General features: G+C 41.2%; 1 protein-coding gene across 3 annotated transcripts in view; it reads right to left on the bottom strand.

The window, feature by feature from the left end:
- PEX5L (peroxisomal biogenesis factor 5 like) overlaps window positions 1-14858 on the bottom strand; it is a 250462-nt gene extending 235604 nt beyond the window's left edge. For all 3 annotated transcript variants that reach the window (XM_032298507.1, XM_032298509.1, XM_032298511.1), the window contains exon 1: window positions 14705-14858. In XM_032298507.1, coding sequence (XP_032154398.1) covers window positions 14705-14725 — 21 coding nt within the window. In that variant the 5' untranslated portion in view covers window positions 14726-14858. The remainder of the gene's footprint in view (window positions 1-14704) is intronic.
- Between the last annotated feature and the right edge of the window lie 1698 nt (window positions 14859-16556).

The raw sequence follows: 16556 nt of genomic DNA, 5'->3' as shown, positions 1-16556 counted from the left end.
GGTAACATGAGTGAAACTCCGTCTCAAAAAAAAAAAAAAAAAAACACCAGAATTACGTGCAGTACAAGCCACAGGTAAAATAATAATTTTGGACAAATGAGGCACAAAATACATGTACTTTAGCTCTTAAAATAGAAGCTGAGAGTAATGCTTCCTTGCTATAACACAGAATATTTAATTTCTCTTATTTATTGATTCTGAAACCTGAATATAATTACAAGAATTGCTAGAAGTTGATTTCTAAAATATTAATTTTAAAAAAATCAGCTGTGAAATAAAACATGACTTTTTATTTGGGTATTTTAAATTTTACATTGAATAATTTGATCAATGCTATCACATCCTGATTTTTGTAATGTTACTTCTTAGTCCTTCCACACTTTCAAATTAACTGAAAGTTCAAAATTAATTTTAAGACATTAGGGAGCAAATGTTCCATTTAAAATAGATATTTCAACATGAATTAAATTAGTAAAATAAGATCTGTGCATATTTCCCCCACAATAATTTTGGTCCTGCCATTTAGAAGTAGTTTCCTTTCAGCAAAGCTGGTATTTTCTCTTCCTGCAAAAATGGATGTCTAAGATCACAAGAAATTAAGAGAACTCCCTCAAAGAAGCAGCAACTAATTTTTCACTAGTAAAGTCTTGTATTTAAAAGAGGGGTTTAATCTAAAGGAGGTTAAAACATTAAAGTGACACATGAAACATTTGGTGAACTACCTTATGAATGCTGAGTATTTTACAATAGCAAAGTAAAAAGTAAAACATAGAAACATTTAGGTAAGTAATAGAATTCTAAGCAGGGATATTTCAGCTAGGCTTATACATACGATCAAGATAACACTGAGGTTCTTGCAAAGTGTCTCTACAGTGGGCTTCTGAGCTCTGGTTAATCCCATAGCCTCAATATGATTTTGGCCTCGTGGGCATTTCTGATTCTAGAGAGGATTTCTGCATAAAAGATGGGTGTTTTGCGGCTGTTCTGTATTCCACTAAGCAAGTGTACCCTTCCTACACAAAGGTCCTCTCAGAGCATTAAATGTGTAAATGTTACAGGTGTTGAGTGCAGAGTACTGGTAAAGCTACATGGATTTGAGATCTGTGTTGAGTAAGTGGTAGAAAGAATGCATCAGTGATTTGTCCTCTCCAAGGCCAGCGCAATGTTCCAGAAAACTTGCAAAATCCTTTTATCCCGTTAGTTGAGTCATTTTGCTGTGGCTGAGGTACCGACATGGAGATATGGCCTGAATTTGCTATGTGGGTACAAGCAATACAGTAAAAAACAGAAGATGCAGATTCTATCCTCAGTCCCCAGCTGATTTGACAAGGAAGTTTGGGAGAGGCAGTTGATCCTGTGTGCTGCATTCTCTTTATCAGTGTGACAGAGATAAAATATCTATCTTTTGCCAACCTCACTCAAGCATTCTAAAGATTAACTTTTGTGAACCTCTCACTCACAAAAAGTGACTATAGTAGCAGGGGCATCAGTATTATATCACGAATAAGAATCTAGTATATCAGGGACAGCTTTACAGGAAAATGTCTTATTTGCAGAATGAGAAGACAGACGACAGCACGCTTCCAAAGAGCATGTCCTTTGAAGAATTAGGAGAGGTTGGTCTTTGGCTTTGTAAGAAATATTGAGCATCTCGATGTTAGCAAAATTTTAAAATGTATTTTCCATTATATGGTTAGTAGTAAACTGGAAGAATCGGCCCTGACCAAGCACTGACAGATGTATTGTATCACTAATTACAGGCCTGATAATAATAGAATCCTAGAGCTGGAAGGAAAGCCAGTAATCCTTTAAAGAGACCATTTTCTATAAAAGCCTTAGCAAACACATCCAATCTGCGTGTGAATATATTTGGTAAAATAAAGCTAATTTATTCACCTTTCCCCACTCATGCGCGCGGGCGCGCGCGCGCGCGCGCGCACACACACACACACACACACACACACACACACACACACACACACACACACACTAGCTCCTTCGTAGAGGTGGCTCCCTTCAAAGTCATACCCATGGCTGTGCAGATTGGCTGCTCAAGGGTGTCTGGATGAGGGGCACTAGTCAGGTCTGAAATCCAACTCTCTACCTCACATATCAAGTGTGTGCCTGGGTGTGGGATTGTGTCCTCCAGGAAGAAGCTTAATCTGTGTATATTTGATTCACTGAGAAAAGGCACATTCTTATTGTTTGCCCAGAGGTAGTACATGTCACTGGCGTTGGTATTTCTTGTCTCCTTTTAGAAACACCACACCTGTAATCCCAGCACTTTGCGAGGCCGAGGTAGGTGGATCACCTGAGGTTGGGAGTTCGAGACCAGCCTGATCAACATGGAGAAACCCCATCTCTACTAAAAATACAAAATTAACCAGGCATGGTGGTGCATGCCTGTAATCCCAGCTGCTTGGGAGACTGAAGCAGGAGAATCGCTTGAACGTGGGAGGCGGAGGCTGTGGTGGGCCGAGATCGCACCATTGCACTCCAGCCTGGGCAGCAAGAGCGACAGTCTGTCTCAAAAACAACAACAACAACAGCAACAAAAACCAAAAAACACAACAGAAAGACCTCTGTGTTGACATGTGATTTTTGGATCTTCTTAACCTGCAACTGAATGGGAAGAATCACTCCAATATTTTGGGCTCACATATCAGAGTAACTGTGGGAGATATAATAAGATCCCACAGTTCAGGTAGGTGCACAAAATAGATCAGCCCACTGGATGACTACTGTATGACCATTGTGAGTACAGCTCCTTCCTTGGATCTGTGAAAAGCTGTGTGTGTGTGTGTGTGTGAGAGAGAGAGAGAGAGAGAGCGCGCAAGCATGAGAGCGCGCGCACATGTGCCTGCATATGTAACTGGGGAGGTCAAGGCTGGCAGTGTAAGCAACCCTTACAACAGGGTGTAAGCAAATGACGGCCTTCTACAGCAGTTCCAACATCGCAACATTCTGTCATGGTCTCAGTTGTCTCAGGGATGTGTGTGTTAGCATTATCAGCAAAATTGCTGTTGACAACCAGCTGAAATGGTCAGGAGGTGTCTAGAACTTTAGAGGGGTGGCTTCCAACTCCACATGACCTTGTCAGGTTAGAGATATAGTTAGAAACCATTAGAAGAATCTATTATATTTCTAAATCTGCAGCCCCAGATTGTCCTCCAGCTTTAAAGAGGTTGAACCCGTTAAACTTCGTAGACTGCTTTGACAGTGGAGTGTCAGTTAATTACAGAGGCAATCTAATTATAAGGTTTATAAGGTTTCCCTGTAATTGATTCCATTTCAAGTGTGTAGAAACTTCACTTGACACGCATTTGCTTCCACAGCTCATGGGTATAGACCAGATCCTGGGGCTGTGTGTATCTTAGCTTCAGGGAGACCATCCCAACTGCACTTTGAAGTCCTTACTTGGGACAGTAAAGACTCTTCCAAGTAGTTTATGCATTCATTCACTGCTTCATTCATTTAATCATCAAGTCATCTATTCATTCAATAAGTGCTACATAAAGAACATATACTTTGCACTACTAGTCTCCAGGAATATAAAGACGTATTGGATATAGTCACTGCCACAGATGGGCTTACAAGAAATTGGGGAGACTGACAAAAATAAATAATTAAAGCTATACATTAATTATGGTATTGTCAATGCAGATAAAGTGCTAAGGAAGCAATTCTGCATTGCTGGGAGGGGGCGGTGGTGCACAGCAGCACTCACTGAGGTAACGTCTGAAGGGAACAGTGGTGGATGAGTAAACATTCAGAGTGGATATAAGACAAGGAATTGAGGATAAAGAAATTTAAAAAAACTAGAACTGTGAGAAAACAAGAAAAGTAAGCATCTGCCACCACTGTGAACAACGGGTATCACAGGCATGCTGTGGCTAGGCTCCTTATTCCACAGATGATATGTAAGAAACACTCTGGTAGCTCTATAAAAACGTAAGAGCTAGCATAATTGATAAATCATTATATGCTAAGACCCTTATACCTTTATTATCCCATCTCATGTTTACTAAGTCATCATCAAGTGTGGGCACTTTTCTTATCTCCCTGTCACAGGTGAGGAAAGTGGGAGTTAGGGAGGATAAGTTCGAGCAAAATCACAGACACCATGTGGGGGAAGCCATGATTTGAACTTGGGGCCATTATGCTGGAGCAGAAGCTCTTAAGCAGTATGTTTTGTTCCCTCTTCAGATGTGAGGAATTAGTCAGTGATGTATGATGAATGGCATCAAAAGCATTTCTTTTTTTTCTCTTTTTGGGAATAGGCAATCAATTGAAGAAGTCTAAACTGTCAGGACCTGGCCCTCAGCTTCCTCACATGTGAAGTGACCATGTGTGCTATGTGAACTCTAAAGACCTTTATACCTCCAAGATTCCATTTTAATTTAATCTTCCCCCAAGCTTAAGAACACTTTCTTTTTTGTCTTACATAAATCTTCCTAAAGGGTTATATAAGATACTGCATATCAGTATTAATGACTCCAATGCTCAGGGCATCCTGATTATCATCATCCTTTGGATGAATATGAAACATGAATGTGTCCAATGTTTTACATTAACTTCCTGGAGATGGAGGAAAAAGATGTTCTTATCACTAAGGTACATGATATATATTTTAATTCCCTGATTCATTACTGAATTCTTCATATGGCTCTTTCTAATATCTCAGACAGAAGAGGAGTGAGCAGTGGATGGGCATTGATGAATGACAGAGGGCTCATTCTGCTCCTCTCTGCTATGTAATTTAATCAGCCAGTGTAAGCTAGGTCTACCATATTCTCTTAGAGTCCTGTCTCTAACGGCAGGTAGTACTGAATAAACACAGGCTTAAAGAGAATTATTTCCTTTTAACTCTTATCTCTCAAGCCAGACCGGACCCTAGTCAATTGAAGACAGAGACCTAGGTGTCTATTTTACATTCAAGCAATATCGAAACATGTTGCAGTGGACATTTGCTTTGGAACACTTCCCCAAATCTAAAGTCTCTGCATTTGGGAAATTGCCACACTCTCAGTCTTAGTGAGAAGCCAATAAGCACTTTTACAGACTATCTTGGAGCCCGAGTATGAATGTGTAGCTTAGCTCCACCAATCAGCCATATATGCCCTCCATTTTGAAACAAGATTGTGGACACAGACACGCAGCATGGTGGAGAGTCCATCCTGCCAGTAAAGGCAGCCACAGAAGCTCTATCATGGGGCTTCCATGGGCAGCAGCAGCAGCATCAGTGGAGTAGCAGCAGAATCAGCAACCCAAGCCTGCTGAGGCAGGGTGCAAGCTCTGCTGCTCTTTGTACTGTGAAGGCAGCAGTGGGATCCACACTGACCTGTTCAGACTTGGGTTCAGAACCTGACCAGACCTGGGCTCTGCCCGCCTGTTGCCTGCACCCTCACCCGTAGCCTAGATCTAAAAGTCTGCAAGTGCCCCAAGGTACTTTTTTCCAACACATTATTTATTTTGAAATAGTCTCTCAAGCTTACAGAAAAATTACAAAAAATAGTACAATGGACTCTCACATACCCTTTCCCCAGATGTAGCAATTTTAATAGTTTGCTGTATTGCTTTACTATTCTCTTTCATTCCCCCTCCCTCTGTCTCTCTCTGTATACACACACATACACACAAGATTATTAAACATATACACCATGCTCTTTACCACTTCATCCAGCAAGTGTATGCCCTATGAACAAGGAGTTGTTTTTTTTTTTTTTTTTTACATATCCAGAGTACCGTCATCCGATTCAAAGACATAAGACAAACATGATACTAACCTGATTGAAAGTCCATATTTGAGTTTTGGTCAAGAGTTTTTGCCAAGGGTGTCTTTATAGCAATTTTTTTCCTGCCCAAGGTCCAGTCTAGGATTATACATTGTATTTAGCTGTCATGTCTCTTTGGTCTCTTTTTAATTTGTAACAGCTTCTCAGCTTTTTCTTGCTTTCGCGACATTGATATTTTGGAAAAACGCAATCTGTTTATTTTATAGAATATCCTCTATTTTGGGTTTGTCTGTTTTCTCATAATTAGACTCAGGTTGTGCAATTTTGGCACAATTATTACCTGAGTGATGCTGTCTCTTTTTCAGAGTATCAGATCCAGAGGCACATGCCCCACCTGTCCATTATTGGCGATGCTGATTTTGATTGTTTAGTTAAGATGCTGTCCAATTTAACCATTGAAAAGTTCCCTTTTCCTTCTGTGATGCATGGATGACATTTTGGTGTTATGTAACTATCTCGATCCCAATCGAACTGCCTCCCTCCTCAGATCTAACATCCGTCTCTCATTCTTATTTGAGTCAATTTTACCATAGTGATTGCAACACGGTAATTTTTAAATCTGATCATTCTTTCTATGCTTATTCAAATGGCCAGTCTAATCATTCCAAGAAGAAACAGTGGTGAACACCGTTAGAACAAGAAACGTTCTATGTTTCCAATATGATTTTTCAGGGCCCTTTATGTCACGTGTGGAACATGCTTATGGGCTAGATTTTCTTCCACTGTTAGCCAAATGACATCTAAAGCAACATACAAAATATCAAATACTTATACTATGACTGACAAGCAGAAAAATATCACTTTCAATGACTGAATGCCAAACATCTAGATATTTGAAAATTGTCAGTGGTTTATTCTAATATTTACTTTTCATGTTGAATTTTGAATGTAATGAGCCTTAAAATAGAGAATAATGGCGTTGTGAAAATGATACACCAGGGCAAAGCAGATTTCACGTCAGCACGAGCTCTGCTAAGTACTTTCTGAGCAAGCCTTTTAACTTTTCTGGACCTTAGTTTCTCCATCTGTGAGATGAGATGGTTGAAGAAAATTTTTTCAAAGCTTCTTCAACAAAGGATTGTATGACCTCAAAACTGAACATAAGCACAACTGTTGGAGACATAATGAACTGTTAATCTAGAATATTTTAATCAGCACGTTTAGATTTAAGATTATTTTGGTATAAAGACCAAATACCTGTGAAATAACTCTCAAGTGATTTAGAGAAGAGAAACATCAGAACGATTTATAGAACAATTTAATATAAAGAAGCTAATGCAGTTTTACGCTGTCTGAATAGGTATCTTTCCCAAGAGATAAATAATCTCACAGTGCTTGGGATTCTCCTGATCACATCTCTAGCAATGTGTCTTGTTTGGCTTATTTTCATGGAGCCATTAAAACATCAGAAATGTCACTATGAGAAACGATTGAATGCACTGTTTATCTTGGAGGATAAAAGATTTAAGAGAATGGGGACATAACCATTTCTCTAAACACATAGTTTGTTTAAGGGAATGTTCCCATTCCCTTAAAATAAATGACATATAAATAAAACTATTTATTTATTTATTGTAAATAAAACAAATAAATGTGTTAGGTGAAGCATTATAGGTTTGTTATGCATTTTTCCAGGAGGAAAAAACCACAACAAATTGATCATTATGGAGACATTTTTATTCAAGTATAGTTGTGACAGCTGCTCTTTCCAGCTCCTCTTTCAGGAACTTCATCATGCCTCTGTGAAGTCAGAAAGCTACCTATGAATTAAGCTTTCTGCTAGGGTCTTAGCTCAATAGATCATACATTGTTTTTTACCTATGGTTTTTCTCGGACCACTGCTTCTTAAATGTTAATGTACATATAAATCACTGGGTTTCTTGAAAAAATCAGTTCCTGATTCAGAAGGTCTGGAGTTACACCTGAGACTCTGCATTTCCAATAAGTTCCCACGTATCTCACATGTACATAATCCCCTGCCAAGTCGAATGCTATATCCCACGTGATCAGCAGACCACTGAGGATGGGCGTGCGTGCTGCAGTTAACACCCATGTGAAAGGAGGTGAAGGGATGCTTTGCAGCTCTACAACTTCATTTGCTCATGGGGTTTTAATTTTTCTTTTTTTTCTCAAGGAGGTTGCATATGTTCTGCCCTTTTACTGTTTCTGGCTGCTTTTCATGATAGTCAGAATGCCCACCCAAATACTGACAAACAGGGAATATTTCCCCAGGAAATGTTGGATTTTGCTGGTCATTACTTGATTCGACTACCACCATTTTGATAGGGACACAAACTCACAGATAACTAGTGTGTGGGTGCTTGTCATGGTGCTTCTCACTGGGTTTCTCCACAAGGCATAATGTCTTGGAATAGGAGCCTGCGTGTGCACAGTGTCACTGTGATCTACTCACCCATGTCTCTCCCTTCACCCTAGGCCTCTTCCATCCCCAGGAGGCCATCTTGCCAAACTGGGTGCCATATGTGGTACGTTGTTATTGTGTCCATCTTGAGGAAACTTTTTATCTTGCCCTGATTTAACACCAGTCTTAACCCTTAAGGCTGTACAGAACAATTTTATCCCTTTCCTGAATCATAGCCCTTCAAATACTTATACAGAGTCATCACAGTCTCCTTGAGTCTTTACTTTCCCAGACAATTTCCAGTTCTTTCAATCATTACTCATACGACATGGTTATGAATTCCTCTGCCACACCAGTTGCTTTAAGAACGACATGATTTTTAAGAGGATGTGTGGGAGTGGGAATTTTGTGACTCCCTAGGTAGATTTCTGGCATCACAATAACACCATTCTTCTCCTGGAATTTCATGAATCATAGATCACCATATGGCAGTCTGTTTGGGTAGAATAATTTGCTCCATCAAGTCTCACTTGCAGGGTTTATCTGGTTTTCCAGAGGTGTGTGCACGTGAGCAGAAACTTCGGGGAGTTGTGCAGGCACCTGAAATTCAAACTGTTTCACTTGAGTCAGGTTTACCTCATTTTGGAGCTGCTGGCAGGGATTTTTGTCTTTTTTTTTTTCCAATAAAATGACAAATAAACAGCCTCTTCCTATCTAAATGAGCTCATTATTTTTCATCTGTGCTCTTTCTAACAGTGGTCTCTAAAAAAAATCCAAAAGTTTGACCCATTTAGTGAAATCAAACATAGAGTATGATATTGGATATTTATCTAATGGGGTTTTAATAAAAGAAATAGTATATTGGTTACTACCTAGAAGAACCAGTCAACCTGATGTTATAACATTGGCAGTGTGTCATATTATTATACCTTGAGCTTTGAACAATCAGCAATTGTCTTGATATTTAATGACTAGAGTATTAACTGTCTTCCTGCTTATACTCTCCAATATAGTAATACATAAGCTATAATAATTTTTCTTAGCAGACTGGGAAAGAAAGTTTCTCATTTGGTATCCCTGCTAAAGGGGACGGTATAGGTGAGGTGAGGTAGAAGGGGATGAGGTGGGGGTTAAGAGAGAGATCACTGAAAGAAACATAACCCCCAGTTCACAGCACTCTGGTCTCGGATCCATGGGTTACATGCAATAGCTCAAGATGATTCTGTGTTTTCTAAGTTCTAAATTACAAAAAGGTGAAAAATGTTTCAGGAACTTGGTAACTAGTTTTCTCTATCAGCATGTTTGAAGTTAGATTTTAGATGCCCCAAACATTCAGACTGGACTTAGGTCTCTTAATAAGGACACACTGGGCCAGGTGTGGTGGCTCAAACCTGTAATCCCAGTACTTTGGGAGGGCAAGGTGAGTGGATGGCCTGAGGTCAGGAGTTTGAGATCAGGCTGGCCAACATAATGAAACCCCGTCTCTACTAAAAATACAAAAAATTAGCTAGGCTTGGTGGCAGATGCCTGTAATCACAGCTACTAGGGAGGCTGAGGCAGGAGAATCACTTGAACCCGGGAGGCAAAGGTTGCAGTGAGCCAAGATTGTGCCACTGCACTCCAGCCTAGGTGACAAGAAGGAGACTCTATCTCAAAACAAAACAAAACAAAAAAACTAAAAATAAGGACACACTAGGCTGGGGTTTACCTTTACATTTAGTGTAAGAATTGCATATTGGGTATCCTACAAGTGTATCAAGAAGGTAATTTTTAAATATAAAACCTTTTAACAGCTTTAGCTTATGTTGGAAACATACGATCTCAATGAAAAGTGTAAAAAAGTAGCCTGCCAGATGTTTTGACTACCTGGTGTATCGCATCTTAATGCTTCCAGGGTTGGCAGTAGTAATACTAGGGATTCAAAATTGTAGAATTAACAAGTTGTGTTTTAACCTTTTCTTATTCTTTACTTTAAAAAATGTTTTATAATAAAATCACTCATTTGCTGAAAACTTTACTTTCAAACACACGTTTTAAGGAGGAATATTTATAAACCGTAGATAAAATTTATAAAGACTATACTGTGTTTCTTATATTAAGTATATAAACTGTTAGCCAGTATGGCTGGGGAATGATATTTTCAAGTTAATCAAGTATTCTTCTAATTCATACCATAACTATTATAACTTTCACATGTTAAAAGCTCAGCCCTACATCCATACCATATATGATTTGCATGTGCATATACACGAAGGCACTTCAGAATCTTGCTGAAGCTTGTGTCATAATTTTGAGCAACAGCTTAAATGTATATGAATTTGCTTCAATAGAGTTCTGGTTAATATTTTATCATACTCATGCTCATCATTATTGATAAGATGACTTTTGAGGAAGACCACCTGAATGGAGGTAAAAGAGGGGGAGAAGAAGGTAGAGCTACCACTGACCCAAAACAACACAAGCCCCAGCTTTGCTCATTCTGAAAAATGTCACCCTCGCTCCTACTCCAAACTAAACTCAAAGATTCACCTCTGAAAATGTGTGTGTGTGGTGTACTGTCATTAGTTATATCCTTGCTAGCAGTTAATGCCTTAGCAAAGGGTTAATAAAGAAATAACACAGAATAGGAAAGGGCGGGCCAGGTGCTGTGGTACATGCCTGTAATCCTGGCACTGTGAGAGGCCAAGGTGTGTGGATCGCTTCAACTCAGGATTTTGAGACCAGCCTGGGCAACACGGTGACAACCCGTCTTTACACAAAATACAAAAATTAGCTGGGCATGGTGGCATGTACCTCTAGTTCCAGCTACTCAGGAGACTGAGGTGAGAGAATTGCTTGAAGCAGGGAGGCAGAGCAAGCAGTGAGCCGAGATTGGGCCACTGCACTCCAGCCTGGGCAACAGAACAAGACCTCGTCTCAATAAAAAAAAAAAAAAAAGGTGGCATCAGGAGGGGAAAACGTAGATCTGTTAGAGAGGTGGAAGTACCCATGATAAGTATCCTCTGCCTTACAGTTTTGCTGAGGGTCTCACTTATGATAACCTACTGCTTACGGTATTGAAAACAACATTCTACAGTCTTACCTTCACTTGGTTTCTCATGCATGTTGTTTCTAGTGAACCTAAATAAATCCCCAGGGGCAAGATCTAATGTACTAACATAACTTATATTACCTAAGCTATTCACCTTTGTAAAGATTTTATGAAAAATCTTAAATAAAGTCATATATAAAAACAAATGCAAACTCCCTTGGTGGGGCGGGAAATGGCTACTTTTCGAGCTGTTCATAATCTTATAATTTTTGTTATTTAAATTTTCTTTAGTTTATGTCTTGTGAAGCTAGAGGGTGTGCAAGGATTCCCCAGACAGCTTGAATAAGTCAAAAAGTCTGCCTTGAATGCCTATAATAAAGGTCGGTTACAATTACAAACAGATTTTTTGTTTGATTGCTTTCTGAAATAACTTTCTTTTATAAGAATAAAACCAATTACTCTGGATTCTTCAATAACAATTCAAAAAATTTTAGTAGAAAATTGAAATTATATTTCTATTTATGCCACCCCAGAAAAAAAACAGCTTGGTTAAGAAAATATTCAGAGACATATAATAATTTGCTCTAACTGGAAATGTTAACTCATATGCACATATGAAAATAATCACCTCAGCCCTGAACATACAGAGGTATTGGTGTAATTAAGACCATAGGCCATCTATGATCAATAGAGAGTTTTGTCAGAACCGATGCTAAAGTATATTGAATCATCATCAGTACCCTTGGTCAAAAAAAAAAAAAAAAAAAATCTAAAACAGTCACTGAAAAAGCAATCTTTGCTTCAGTTACTGGGGTGACTAATTCCCATTGGAAATAATTGGTAAGGCAACTGGAAAAAATATATAGTTCCAGGACCCTGCTCATAAGAAACATACCTGTGGCTTTTAGTATGAAACCAAGAAATATCTGTTACTCTTTGCTCTATCTGTAACAGATGCCAAATTTTATCTTCTAATGAGCCAGCAGAGCAATCCAAATGTGTGTTTTTAAAAGTTTGTGGTTTCTAAAATGAATTCAAATTCTACCATAAACCAGATGAATTAGCCATATGTATGAGAATTAATAGACTTTATTTGCAAAATCATTAAGTTGCAGAAACAAAGGCACCACAGGGGTTTTAAATTAGACTATTTTTAAGTCTTCCTGAGAACACCTGCCCCTACTTCAAACTGCTCATTTACAAAGCACTTTATTTTAAAATCTCTTGGATACAGAAAATAATTAGAATGCAAATATTTCTGTTCTCACTCTTGCTTTAAAGTATCAGTCAAGTAACATTATGTTTCAAATAAACTCCAAAGCTGGCAGAAATGTTAGTATTCCTGGTCCACTTTACCAAATATGGATTCAGATTTTAATTACAAATGTTTTGGAGTGTTGGGAATATGTTTCTTCTTATCTGTGATAGAGTCAGGTACATACAGGAAGATGATCCTGTCTCTGATAAAGGAAACGTTCTTTAAGTATACCAACACAATAGAAATTCTGTCTATAGGCTAAATAATATTCTTTGGGGAAGAGATTTGAGTTTAAAATGTAAGCCAACAAGTACATTATAAATCAATCTGTAATAGGTATTTTTTTGTTGTTGTTGGGGGGAGCAGATGCCCATTCAGATAATCATGCTATTGAATAACAAGTAAGGCCTCAGAAGTTTTATGTTTAACATAAACGGTTAATAGTAAGTAGGAAAAAAGTATTATGCTCTGTCATTTTGGTGGACACATTGATTACAATCTTTATTTAGTAATGTTTTAAGTTAAGCTTGGCAGCAAAGATCTGTGAGTTTTACTGCAAGTCATCGTATTTACCGTTACAGCAGTGCACAAGCAAAATACATTAAGTTGGGAGAATATGCAAAGTCTTGTATTTTGTCTATTCATTCTAAGTGAAATTAAACTCTCGGACGTTGTTCTAGGCAACTCAAGTTTCAATAACATTCTCCTTTGAAATATTGAGAAAATTGAGCTAAAATTGTTTTTGAGTGCATGAATTTACCATATTGTTGCTTTGATTCTTCATTCAAAGTAACATATTTTTTAAGCAACAAAACAATACCGTGCATGCAAAGTTTTTGTAAATTTCCCCTTAGTGGTCAATTGTCAATTTTGTGTAAATAAACAGTTTTTTAAGGGTTGACGCTATTAAAATCTTCCTGTTTTAGCCTTGTGAAGAAACTGTTTAAAAAACAGATAACATATAAAATTTAAATTATCATTCTCGGGTGAAGATGAAGCATAAAAGTATAGTAATAATTCTTTGTTGATTTTTTTCAGCAGTCATTGTTTGAATTTTTTGTTACTAAACTTTTCAATTGGTGTAGCTTTTACAAGAAACACGCAGATCACATGGATTATATATAATTTTTAAAAATATACTTTGTTCACTAATTTTTGTCTATCAAATGTGATATAATTACATTAATAATTTTCAAAGCAGGATGATGTTAGTAATATGGAAAATCTTTTGGAATACTGGTACTGCATATTGAGGATTCTCATAAAATTTGAGACTATGATAAAATATTGTTTTTATATAAAAATGTAGTCCAAAAGAATTTCCCTAAAATATGGAAAGTAAATACTGGGTACTACTAAATTATAAATGTAACAACATATTTATCTATTTCCAATGGCTCTAAAAGACACAGAAGCAAAATCCTCAGTATTCACAAATATTACACACCAGGGTAAAGGCATCACACATAATGTATTTGACCATCTTTGGACTGGAAGGGAAGCCCAAACACCAACCCTGACGACTAAACCATTTAGGTGCAACAACACGAGCTCAGTTCACACCTGAAGCTGAGTTAGTATTTCCTTTTTCTCCCAAAGCATCTATCTGCCTTTATAAAAAGAACCCACCGTATGAATGAGAACTGGAGTCAAGGTTAGAGTAGCGGGTTTGCCTCGGGGAGCAGCAGCGGCTCGGCTCGGATGAACCTGAGCGACAACCGCGGCGGCACCTCTCCCGGAAAACGTTAGAGCTTCTCGGACGTGTCTGACACGCATCCTCCCAAGTCATCCTGTGACTAGTGGAGTAGAGGACAGCGTCCCGTCATGTGCAGGGGGAAGTACAGTATAGAACGTTTTTACTTTAAAAAACGAAACGCAAGCGGCAGAGCGTCCTAAGTGTCCAGCAGCCCCCCGGGACGGTGCAGGAAGCGCCGCCGCTGCTGTCACCGCTCGCCCTTCAGCTGACACCGGCTGAGACGCGCCCTAGGGTCACCGGGAAACGCGGTCGCCGCCGGGGTCTCCCCTCGCGCGGTTCCTGGATCCCGTTTCAGGAAACGGTCTCGGGGACGCACAGAAAACAAACTTCCCCGGGGAAGTTCCGAGTCCTCCCCGGCCTTCTCCCACCCCGCGAGAGCGGCCGGGTTCCCCCGGCGGCACCGGACGGCGGCGCCGCGGTCCCGTCGCGTCACTCAACCTGTTGAGCCGCGCGGAGGCAGCGCTCGGCCGCGGGAACTTGGGGCCCCGCCTCGCCCTCTCACCTGCATGTGTCCCTGGTACATGCTGCTTCGGTTTCCTCAGGCTCCGGAGGCCGCCGGACGCTCCCGCGCGGACCTGCCCGCCACAGCCGCGGGGAAGGCGCGCACGGCGGGTGTCTCGCGTGCTCCCGGCCCGCGAGCGCGAGTTCCCGGCGGCCCCTGGCGGCGCGGCGGTGCGGGGAGCTGTCCTCGGCGCGCGGTGCTGAAGCCGGACGCGGGGGGCGCGGGGAGCGCGGGGCCGGGAGCCGGGTGGGCCGCGCCCTCCTGCCGGGGCGGGTCCTGCCGCCGGGCGCCTCCGGAGCTCACCGGTCTCCGCGGAACGCGCCCTCGCCGCCCGCCGGGCTGCCTCGCACCCCGCTCTCTCCGCGGCGAACCCGCCTCCCAGCCTGACGTGGGCGCAGCCGCCGCAGCTGCCGAGGCCGAGGGCCGGGCGCGCGCGCGCGTTCCCAGAGGGCCTGGGAGCGGCCCGAGGGCGGCCCGGGCGGCGCGCGCTCCCCACGCGCGTGCTCGGCACTCGGGGTGCGCGCGCACGGCCGGGCGAGGGGCCGGCGGGCGGGGGTCGCGCGGGCGGGAAACGCGTGCAGCGCGGCGTCGGTCCAGTGCGGCGTGGCGGGCGGCGCGACCCCGGCGGGGGGAGGGCGCGCGCTCTCCGGGAACCGCCGGCCCCGGCCCGGCGTCCTGCAGGCTGAGGCCGAGCGCGGGGCTGCGAGTTTACTTCGGCTCGATTCACTCTCCAAAGTTACCTCCGCCTCGCCCGGGGAACAGAGGCTCCCGCTGCCCTCACCCCAGTCCCAAACGGCGAGCCCGAGTCCCCAAGGACCTGGCGTGCTTTATGTGTTCCCTGGCGCGCACCCGCACCTAACGTCCTGCATGTTTTCCATATCTAATTTATTGTCTGTCTCTCCCTCTGTACAATGTTATTTCCCTGAGATCAGGGACGTTTTTAGGGGTGGAGTGTTGCACGTGGCTTTGCACGGGAGTGCACAGTAAGGTGCTTAGTACTTCCTGACACACGGCAGGCACCCACTAAACATTTGTTGGAGGCACAGACCTTTGCTGCTACACACACACGTACACACATACCCACGTATACACACACACGTACACACACGTACACACGTACGAAGAGTGCATTTAAATGCGTCTCAAGTTGACACCGGTTCAATGTGTCTATACAATAAATGTGCATATATACACACACACCACGGGGTGGTGTATACTGTGATTACCTAATTTTGTTGGTACAGGCATCTCCAATTATACAAGCCCCTCATATTATGTACAGCATGATATAATCCCCAAAATATTGCATATAGCATAGTATGCTTTTTATAAAGCTAAAAAATGAGACCATAAACTCCCTAGAAATGTAAATGTGTATTAATACACAACAATATAAAAAGGAAAAGCAGTGGAACAATGAATATAGTGTTCAGAATGTTGGTGACCCTGGGTGAGGGGAAGCAGGGAAGCATTTTACATGAAGGTCAGTTGTTAATGTCTTAGTTTCTATGCTGGGTAGTGATTCATAGGACATTTAGTATCCTGTTAAAAATTACTACGTAACTCAATAAAACGGATGGACTGATGCGGAGAACGTGAAATGAACCAATTCAATGCATCTGAGGCCCTAAAACAACCAACCAGATAAACACAAAGGGACGAAGACTTGTAAGCAGGAGATAGAGATTCCCATTATATTCCACCAGTGTTACCCTTGGACGATTTCCTTTTACTACTTTGGACATCAGTTTTTCATGTCTAAACTCTGTATAAAAAACATTTTTTTTATCCTGAAAATTGAGATATGTTCATAAGCACTGTAAACTGTAAAGTGCTGTCCAGTTCTTGTTTT

Source organism: Sapajus apella, unplaced genomic scaffold, assembly GCF_009761245.1.
Source record: "Sapajus apella isolate SASKATOON/1434 unplaced genomic scaffold, GSC_monkey_1.0 scaffold38, whole genome shotgun sequence".
Lineage (NCBI taxonomy): Eukaryota > Metazoa > Chordata > Mammalia > Primates > Cebidae > Sapajus > Sapajus apella.
Note: the sequence above shows the minus strand (reverse complement) of the source record. Positions and strands in the feature narration are given on the sequence as shown.